Source organism: Bidens hawaiensis, unplaced genomic scaffold, assembly GCF_021521415.1.
Source record: "Bidens hawaiensis isolate Kalapana, Puna unplaced genomic scaffold, B.hawaiensis_p1.1 tig00005061_1, whole genome shotgun sequence".
NCBI lineage: Eukaryota > Viridiplantae > Streptophyta > Magnoliopsida > Asterales > Asteraceae > Bidens > Bidens hawaiensis.
Window position 1 is genome coordinate 1,726,559 of NW_027491322.1, and position 10,806 is coordinate 1,737,364.

General features: G+C 35.7%; 1 protein-coding gene across 1 annotated transcript; it reads right to left on the bottom strand.

Moving 5' to 3' along the window:
- Positions 1–2,741: 2,741 nt before the first annotated feature.
- Positions 2,742–7,164, bottom strand: LOC143628792 (uncharacterized). Its single transcript, XM_077098277.1, has 5 exons — positions 7,024–7,164; positions 6,533–6,801; positions 6,321–6,414; positions 5,712–5,823; positions 2,742–2,991 (listed from the first exon to the last, which is right to left on the bottom strand). The coding sequence occupies exons 1-5, from the start codon at positions 7,160–7,162 to the stop codon at positions 2,820–2,822; spliced, it is 786 nt and encodes a 261-aa protein (XP_076954392.1). The 5' UTR covers positions 7,163–7,164; the 3' UTR covers positions 2,742–2,819.
- Positions 7,165–10,806: the final 3,642 nt, after the last annotated feature.

A 10,806-nucleotide genomic window follows, 5' to 3' on the forward strand; every position in this document is an offset into this window, starting at 1 on the left:
TTTTGTTGATTTGCTTTTTAAAAAATAAAAGTAACTTTTGAAAAGCTCCAATTTGAAGCTTTTGGGGGAGCTTTGCCAAACACATTTTGTTTTTCAACAAGCAAACAAGCAAGTTTTAAAAGCTCACTCAGACACCCAAGTAGGTTTAGATTTTACAAAGCAACATATAATATTATAATCTAACAAGTTGGGCCACATTTACATATTTTGGTTACATATACATTGGGCCTTAATTGACTTTGACATGTTTTAATGGGTTTGGGCCAACTTTGCATATCCTTACGAAGCAACATAATCTTATACGTGTGTGTAGAGCTGGGCAAGCCGGTTTTTAGGAAGCTTTTATGGGTTTGGTCAACAAAAGTCAAAAACTAGGTCGGGTAGGAACTATTTACGCCTTAAGGGACTCAAATACATTAGAGAAGACTGCCCCGTCGTCGATCCAACCACCACAAGAAAGTTCTGAACAGTTTTAGCAAAAATCTTGTCAATATCTTATCTTGTATTGTCAGCAAATTAGCGACGTATATGCCATCAGTAAGTATCTTCCCAAAGAACAAAGAAACCCGCGTATCTCTTCCACAGGTGCTTGTCAAGTTTCTATCGGTAAGTGTTGGTTGACCTTGGTCAACGCAATTCGTCGATAATCACCAATGATAAAGTATTAATTACATTATTTATTTATCTTTTTAATCTCACAAGGTTCTATTGGTAATTACAGACAGATATATTTCATTTAGAATTTGTTTTTTTTTTCCTTACAGTAGTGTCAATTTAACTAGCTAACTCTTGCATGTGTCTTATTTTCAAGCAAGATAGCCCAATCATTTTTTCACCAATCACCACCACCCCCTTTACACAACACTTCTTTTTTGTTTAAAAAAATCACTAAAATACAAAATGTTTTTCATTTTCACTTGATATGGTGAAAAATTAAATATTTTTTTTCTTCTTCCCATATGTCATAAAATGATTTACAAATCTAGCAAGCAATCTATGTAGCTAATAGACGTACTCTAGCCGCGAATAGGACAAGCTCTAGGTATGATGAAACCCCTATACGTCGTGTCTGGCAGACATCTATTTAATTATCGATTTGAAATCCCACTTTCCGAGTACCAAGTAGGGTTATGAATCATTGCGGACCGCCGACAATTCTAGGTCACACCTCACACTCAACAATCATGAAATAGAAGAAGGAAATAGAAGTGAGTGGAAGCAAACACCAAGGACCCTCTTGGCAATAGTAGACCAATTAAGTTAAAGGAAGGTGTATCACATGACACTATTGGTATGACTGACATGTTGTGAGTCTGGGAGATTCACTAGGTGTCTTATGCAAGTGGTACACTTTAGTTGTGTGTGCCCTATGAGAACACGACTCCCTTTATGTACCATGTATCCCATTTTTATTTTCTTATTCTTAATGTTAATCTTGCTACCATTTTCATTTGTGTATTAATTGTTTTCTAATATATAAACATTATATATAGCTAACAGTAAATAGTAATGAGAGCTTTTACGGTGACCAACTCTATTTTTCCATAATATTATTGTGATTTTATGCTAGGTAACATTGGTGTTAATATGAAATATGGTTCTGTTGATTGTTTCTATCTTAGTAAGATTAAAACTGAATATGAAGAAATACAACGAGAAATTACTATCAAAGAATTCCCTATGCGCCGCTTATACACACTCGCATAACCACCTCTAACGGTTTCTAACAGAAAACGAAAAAATATATGTTTTCCCTGTTGAGGTAACTATCATCATTAGTAACTATATACCTCTTGTCAGCACTAATTATTCCTACTAACATTTATAACCTTTGTTTGATAGAAGGTTATAATTTGATAATATGTTTCGCCACTTCTCTCCATTCTTTCATAATATAATGTATGCAAATACATTGAATAAATTAGGCCAATGATTTAGGAGATAATCATGGCAAAATATTCTAATCCCCCCCACCAACCCAGGTCTAAGCTGCATGATCATAGATACTTAGACTAGCGCGGAAGTCGTCAAAAAAAGCACCAGGTAATCCTTTGGTGAAGATGTCAGTGATGAACTGATAACGTGAGGGTACATGTAGCACTCGAATATGACCTTGTTGAACTTTCTCGCAAACAAATAGGATGTCTATTTAGATATGTTTGGTGAGTTGCTTATTGGTGCTAAACTGGATTACCTGAAAGATATATGGAATGAATATAACAACCACACAAACTCAAAATAGGAATATCATTCCTGTTGACAATTAGCACCTACCCTAAGTTTAGTTCCAACTTCCAACTAACAGCAATACGATTAATAGACTTACTGCATATCGTCTTAGCTTTTTGCTACCGATAAACTATTTCCCGTCGATAGCTTTTTGCCACTGCTACTCATTAGTCATCACCAATCTCGAACTTTTCCTATACTTAAGGCATGATCCGAAAATGTCATGGATCCGAAACCATAGAAGTGAAACATACAATTAACATGATTAGGAGTTATTTTCATGGGAAAAAAAGTTAAACCACCAAATTGGCATGCTCCACATAAATGTATACATCCTAATCATTGGTCATTAATGTATCATCAAGTCACCATCAAACTTAAATAAAATTTGAACTTTGAAGTAATAATATATAGTCAAATCCAACACAAGGGCATCCTATGTAATGGAACTTGTACAACAATAAATTCTATTTCCAAAGTTATGAGCTGAAATGGTTGAATCAAGAACATCACGCATATAAGTAAACACAAAACAAACTATCAAGTAAAAGATAAGTAATATACAATGATCATTTGTTTGCTGCATCTTTTTAGAAGAATTTCGGGTTGGGTGAGCGGATATCTATTTCTTGAGTCCAAGCAGCCCGAGGCTGAATGTGCAAATACCAGTAGGTTTGAGCCACTGAATCAGGGTCGATATATCCGTCCCCTCCTACACTCTCGTGTTCCCCAACCATTGATCTTTGTGGCATTGACGATGCGCTGCAAAACAAGTTTTTCTATATTTTAGTCATGTGATAATGTTCATGAACACCAAGTGTCCAAAACATGCCACAAGTATATATATTGAAACAACTTTCTACTCAACTCCATCAAAGTATATAAGGGTTTTGATTATAATATTTAGATAACCATGTCGATCTAAGAACGAAAAAGAAACGGATTTGATGTGCAATAAAACTAACGAAAAAGTCACGGATTTGATGTAAAATAAAACTAAGATGTTTGTCATTTTATGATATTTCACCATGCTTTTGCTAATGTGATAAATAAAATCGAATGCACAAGTGAGCAACAAATAGTATTCCAAAATAAGACATCATGTTCTGTCACAAAACATAACCTCCATAATATTATACCTAATTTCTATAAGGTTTTGGAATTTAAAAAGGGGTAGCGGCGCAACGTGTTGCCCACTTGCTTTCTATTTCGATGTAATCAAAATTCATTAACATTTGCTAATTGAATAAAAATCTATATTCTTATTCCTTAAAAAAATCTATATATTTAAACTAATTTATGAAAGATTAGCTTTTTAGAAAGACAACAGTAGAAAAAAAAATATATAAAATGTGTATCCACACCATAGATACATATATATACCTCTCTTCCTATTTATATACAAACATACATACAAACATATATACAAAATGACAACTGATTCACAATCTAAATAACGGATGCAACCTTGCAAACAATCTTGATCAATTGGCTGAACGAAAGATAAAGAAAGTAGCACGTCATCACAAGACAAGATGCATGTGGGCCCCAGTAGTGTAAAGTTGATCTAGCCAATGATGAACAGAATATGACGTTGCAAACTAGTCTCCTAAACTTTTTCTGGGGTCACCCAATTATTGATCATCATCATCATCGTACTCAGTATATCCCACCAATAGCAATGCTATGGTAGGGTCTGAGGAGGGTAAGATGTAGACAGCCTTACCTCTATCCCACAGGGATAGAGAGGCTGCTTCCGGTGAGACCCCCGGCTCGATAGTAGTTTTGAATCAAGCCTTGGACATAAGACACATAACACTCAATCATCGGGACACCGGCTGATTGGTGCATGTGCCCTTGTCTTTCGGCTATCAACGCCACCACATGATGCCTGATTAACCTTCCGCCACTTTTAACGTTATTTTCACGTGATTAGTAAAATAACGTCAAAATTAGTGCAATTTTACTTTTGCCCACCCAAGGGTTCACACATATATACATTATATGTGCGCACCGCAAGCAGGGCGTTCACCCAATTATTGATAAAAAGGTTAAAGCTTGTTACTAGACATCTAGTGTCGGGGCCATAACGGGCGTTAAATAAACCGCGCTTGTTTTGATCATAAAACAAACGAACAATTGAACAAATAACTAATCATCCGATTGTTTAGAAATGAAGTAATTAAAGTTTACTTATTTCGATTCGTTTATCGTATGAAAGCAGCTTTACAAAATAAAATTCATGTTTGTCTTGATAATATCTTCGTTTTGTGGGCTGTGAAGCTTAGATTAGATTTAAGGTTTTAAGTTGTTTTAGTCATGTTGTCCTAATTGAATATGTTTGGGACCAAAGTTTGAAGGTTTTTGAGTTTTCTTTACGCTTCTGATTGAAAAAGATGGGAACAAAGAATTTGAATCCAAAACTTTATAGGGTATCAAAATATAGTATTAAAATATACAATTACACGTATAATCCAGCTTTAAAAGACAGAAATTGAACAATATCAACGCTCCAAAGCGTCTTTAGTCTAGTGGTAACAAAAAATGTTATAAGCCTTTACTTTTACAAGAGGTTTGAGCTCAATTTCGGTAGTTGTCAAGCGTGTAATTTATGACTAAAACTAAAGAGTGTGAGTTGATGTTAAAAAAATAATATCAACGCACTAACAAGTTAAAAAGAAACGGGACCCGGATTGTTACTTCTAATCAGTTTCTATTATAGTTCTCTTATTCTCGAAAAAAGAAAAAAAAAATAGGGCATGATCACTACATTATATGTTAGTTATTGGTGATGATAGATGATCATTTCACTACTAGGAAAATAACTTTCATCAACGGAATGTTATCAACACACATGAACGGATCACCGTATTAGGTTAATTTAAAAAATAAAATAGAAACTTATAGTTAATTTTTTGCTTGTCAATGTTGATTAATCTGCAATCAATGACATATCACACTGAGATATGACGGATCGCTTGACAAATGGGCATAGGTGGATTCCCATCTAGCAACAATCAGTCGACAAAACACGTGGTCAAAAAAGACCGCCGGCAACCCATCAGTGACATAACGACAACATGTCATCGATTGGTGATATGTGACAACACCCATCATTGTTAATCGATAGGGTTTGTGTCAGTAATCCGTCATTGAATATTGTAAAGGTAATCCGTTGGCATATAATCACTGACGGATTACAAACATTTCGAAAGATCATGATGAAAGTCATCTTTGTAGTGTTTAAGATAACTAAGAAAATAGAAATCGCATATTCTAAAATCATTGAAAGGATAGTTGACCATGACAACAAAAGATGGCCATCAAGAAGAATCTACAATCAAAGGAAATAAAAAATATCTTTTGATTCATTCTTTCAAAAAGAATTACGAAACCAATCAAACTTTGATAAACCTGGTTTTCTTCTGCTGATTTGCCATATAATAGTATGTCAAGAATATTAATAAAGGAAATAAACGCACCGAGATGAACCGATCACACCATCGATGATGACATGTGCTATGTGTATCCCAAGTGGATGATATTCTTTAGCCAAACATTGGGATAATCCTCTTAATGCAAACTTCCCACAACCTATGTAACATTTATAACAAAATTAGTATTGTTTGTATAATCCTATGTTGGATACATAATAAATTGTTGATCCAAGAACTTATGTTCTTTGATAAAATACTTATGACATGGGAATTTTTGAACGAATATCGTACCGAAAATGTATAGAACGTTTTACAGTAAAAAAATAGACTCAAGTAAAGGGTTTTTGTGACGTATTAAATAAATTGTTGATCCAAGAACTTATGTTCTTTGATAAAATACTTATGGCAGGGAAATTTTTGAACGAATATCATACTGAAAACGTGTAGAAGGTTTTTGCGGTAAAAAAATGGACTCAAGTAGGCGTTTCTGTAACAAATTAAATAAGTTGCTGATCCAAGAACTTATGTTCTTTGGTAAAATACTTATGACATGGGAATTTTTGAACGAATATCGTACTGAAAACGTGTAGAAAATGAAAAGAGTAGATTATGATAAGATTGATGAACCGAAGAATATAAAAGACGCATGCGCACATAATTCAGAGAATCCGGCGACCCCCGCTAGAGAAGCAGCACATCCGGTGAATAATATGCTCCCTCGTCCTCTTTCAACCATTCCCGGCAACACCTGATTGTGTTTGAGCAAATATATATAACAATTACAATTAGAAACACTAGTAAACAAAGTGTAAGAACTAAGAACAGTAAACAATGACAGATGTGATATGTTATAAGTTATTGTGTACCTGCTGAGCACAATGGAAAGCGCTAACAGAAGAGACGGCTAGCGATTTCTGAAACGAATCTAGACGAATGTCGGTGAAGCTGGATGGACCGCCGTACTGCCATGGAATTGGTTGGTACGCGTTGTAAACCAAAACCTCGACAAAACCTAACGACAAGACACCTTCGAATGCTTCTCGTACGCTTTGAGTATCGGAGCAATCGATACGAATAGCGTACACTTGTGCTTTCTCTTCCCTCGCTATCTCGTCCGCGAATCTTGATAACCTCCCTGAAAACGACTGGTATTTATCATTTACGTCAAGACAGAAGGCAAACAGAACCAAGCTGGAAACAATCTGCGCAGCTAGCCATTTTTTAATACCAAAACAATGTTTTCATTTTCAAAAACTATGCTCAAAAATGTTTGTGTCATGTCATTAAAATATTCATGACCAGTTAAACATAGACTAAATAGCTGGTATTATAGATCTGAATGATAGAGTTAGAATACCGAGGTCTCTAGCGAGTATTGCGACGGTGTATCCTTCGTGAGCGAACTTCCGGGCGACTGAGCGCCCGAGATTGGGACCGACGCCAACAATGGCCGCGATGCCTCTAGTGGAGCTAGAGCTTGTGACACTACGCAACATATTAGGTGAGTGATTAAAATGAATGAATTATTATAAGATAGAGAAGAAGATGAGGAGTTTAAAAAGGTTTGAGTTGCCTCCTAGAGAGGATACATATGGCTTAATGTTTATTGTAGAATAATTGTAATAATAATATATTGGTGATGAAGCTAGCTAGCTAGCCTTGGGTTTAAATGCAGGCAAGCCAAGCCAACTGCCAACCCTACCTCTGTAGCCTTGACTCGGGTTATTGTCGGGTTCACTGCCACTTGCAGGTCTTTTACCCTATTAGGCTGAGGGGTGTGGGGGGCGAGAGTGGGGGCTCCAGCCAATAATATTGTGACGTGTGGCAGAGAGAGAAACTTGATAAGATGAGTGTTGGTTGTGGTGCTCGCGCCCCGGGCCCTGGTGTGGAGGGGCGCGAGCGGTTTTTTTTTTATTTTTTTATAAATGTATTAAAAAAACGTATTATTAAAAAAACTCATAAATTATTTAAAAAAACACACATTAATTAAAAAAACACATTAATATCTAAAAAAAAAATTAAAGTACTAAAAAAAAACATTATTCTTATTCTTCGGCTTGGTCTTCTTCGATCAACCTCTTCCGGATACGTTCCTTTTGTTTTTCCATCAGCATTTGGTCGACCGGATTTAGGTTATTGAAGTCTCTTGTAAGGAAGTCCAAATCTCTCATTCTTTTTTTTTCCTTTTTGTCATTAGAGACCACCTCCATGGTTTTGTTGAATTTATTGAGGGATTTAACAAGATCGGTGATGTTTACGGCTTCCCCCTCAGCCGGTTTTTTCCCCCTGGCGTCCCTTCCCGATGGCCGCCTCCTCGGCGGTGAAGACGTTTCCTCCCCCGCAACGTTTAGGTCGAATCCAACCCGGCAATCCGACCCGGCGGAAGTGCTATACGCTCCAGACGAACTAGTTTTAGTCCGTTTCGGCCCTACTTCCGCATCAAGGTCCGGCGCCACCAGCTCAACCCACTTAGAACACCTTCTCAACATCTCCCACACCTTTACATCGTCCCACGTCTTCACCGTCCCATACCTCCGCAGGCACTTCTGCTTCCACTCTTCGACAGTGAAATTATAAACCGCCAAATCATCACTGCCACTTGGTCTCATACGACCGGCGTTCCTGTTGAACAGATTAGTAAACAAGCCGTCAAATTTTCTGATTTCGGTCCACCGACCCGAAATCATATCGGCGTTCCGCTCTGTACTCCCAACGAGCGAATAGAATGTCTCCCTAACCTTTGTCCAAAAGACCTTGCTCTTTTGGTAGTCCGCTGCAAAATGCATAAATAAATTTGTAAGTCATTTAACTTTTTTATTAAAAATCATTTTTAAAAACGTTAAAACAATTACCGCAACGCCGATCCTCAGAAATGACTATCCAAGCCCGACACAGGGCTTCTTTCTCATCCGATGACCACAGAGTGGTTTTCCGTTTCGTCCTTCCAGTCGAAGCCGAACCCGACCCGTCCGTTGCAACTTGTTTTTTCCGGTGGACGCGTCTTCTTTGTCCCGCAGCTTCACCTTCTGGTTCTTGTGTCTCCGGAACAACAAAGTTAGGAGACGGTTGTATGTTGGATGGTTGAAAGCCGGATGATTGTTGCGACCCCGAATAAAACATCGGTTGGTCCGGTGCCGACCATAAATCGTCGTAACTGTAATCTGAATCTAGGTTTGGGTACCAATTTCCAGCCATGTTTTTAAAAAAAGGTTTGGAAGATGGGGTGATTTTGGGTTTTGGGTGTGGTATGTGATATTGGTATGTGATATTGGTTTTGGGTGGTATGTGATATTGGTTTTATAGAGAAAAATTTTTTTTTTTTTTAATAAAAATAAAGAGCCAACGGCTCTATTTCAAGCCCCAACGGCTCTTCACGCATTCCCAGGCCAACTTTACGCCCACTTTCACCCGCTAGCCCTCTTGCGCCTGCCTTGGTCTGCGTGCTCGCGCCCCTCTCGCGCCTCTCTCGCGCCTCGGTGGTGTGGTGCTCGCGCCCCGGATTGGCACACGCGCCCCCTCTCGCGCTCCACACCCCTCAGCCTTAACTCAAGGGGTGAACTGACTTTCAAGATTATATTCTAGAGGCTAAAAACCAACGTGAGTTTAATGTTTTTTTATGTTTTAAGTAACCAGCTAAGTTTAAAATAAAAACCTACTTGAGTTTGTGAAAATTCTAAAAACTCATTATCAATCACATGTTTTAATTAATGTTTAAATCTTGTGGTCCACAATTAAAGTGAATAAAAAATGTAAATATAAATATAACTTTTTCTCTCTCCTGAAAACATATATAAAAATTATTAAAAAAATGTTAAAAAATAGCAAAACATTTTTTTTCGATGTTTCGATGTTTTGTATTAAATGTTACAACATATATTACATGTAACAAAAAAAAAACGATGTTACATAGGGTTTTCGCGGGTTTTCATAACTCAAGTGGGTTTTCATTTTAACCTTACCCTATATATATATATATATATATATATATATAGGGGAGATTTCAAATGAGAACCCCTTTGAGTTTGAAGAACTTGAAAGAACTCAGTGTAACGATTGTTTTTTTTCGAATTTTTTTTACACATGCGTAATATATGTAGATACACGTAAAAAAATTACATAATTTTTTACGCGCCGAGTCAACTTATTACATATGTGTAACGTACGTTTAAAGTTGTGTAATCACTGAAAATAGTTATTCTCTCTCCTCTTTGACTTTTTACCAAATTTAATCTCAATCACATATTTCAATCAATTTAATTAAATGTGTGGCCTAGAATGGAGTTCTTAAGACTCAACATGGTTCTCAAAAAATCCCTTCTCTCTCTCTCTATATATATATATATAGGCTAAGTATAAAATGAAAACCCACTTGAGTTGTGAAAACTCTAGAAACTTATTCTCAACCACATGTTTTTAATTAATGTTTAAATCTTGTGGTCCACAATTAAAGTGAGTAAAAAATGTAAATATGAATATAACTTTTTCTCTCTCCTGAAAACATATTTAAAAATTATTTTAAAAAATGTTAAAAAATAGCAAAACATTTTTTTTCGATGTTTCGATGTTTTGTATTAAATGTTACAACATATATTACATGTAACCAAAAAAATGATGTTATATAGGGTTTTCACGGGTTTTCACAACTCAAGTGGGTTTTCATTTTAACCTTACCCTTAAGTAACCTATGTATATATATATACTAGATTTTATCCCACGTATTACGGGGGTTGTTTTACGTTATTCGTTTTTAATATTTATATATGTATATTTGGATTTTAATTTTATTTATTGTAAGAATAGTTAATAATTAATATACATAAGGTTTGATGATGAAATGGTTTCACAAATAAATGATATTTTATAATCCAATATTTGATGAGATTAATTTTTTAATATATTGAGATGTAATAATAACTCGTTTAAGAGCTATCTGGGTTTGGTGAGACCTTTACCCGTGAATTCGTTTAAAAGTTATCTGGATTTTGTGACCCTTGACCCGCTTATGTTTTTTTACCATAAAATTGTTTATTGATTATAAATAATATATTTTTCTTTTTAAATTAAATATTAAATTTTAGTATATCCCTATTTTATAGGATTTTCATATCAAATAATTGGTAAGATTAATTTTTAATTTAAT

What these genes read in the sequence shown, in the direction of transcription:
- LOC143628792 (XM_077098277.1), bottom strand. Translation starts at nt 7,162, where the DNA reads ATGTTGCGTAGTGTCACAAGCTCTAGCTCCACTAGAGGCATCGCGGCC. An exon ending in CTTTCCATTGTGCTCAGCAG is followed by an intron (nt 6,415 to 6,532) that starts GTACACAATAAC and finishes AAACACAATCAG; the next exon opens with GTGTTGCCGGGAATGGTTGA. An exon ending in CGCCGGATTCTCTGAATTAT is followed by an intron (nt 5,824 to 6,320) that starts GTGCGCATGCGT and finishes AATGTTACATAG; the next exon opens with GTTGTGGGAAGTTTGCATTA.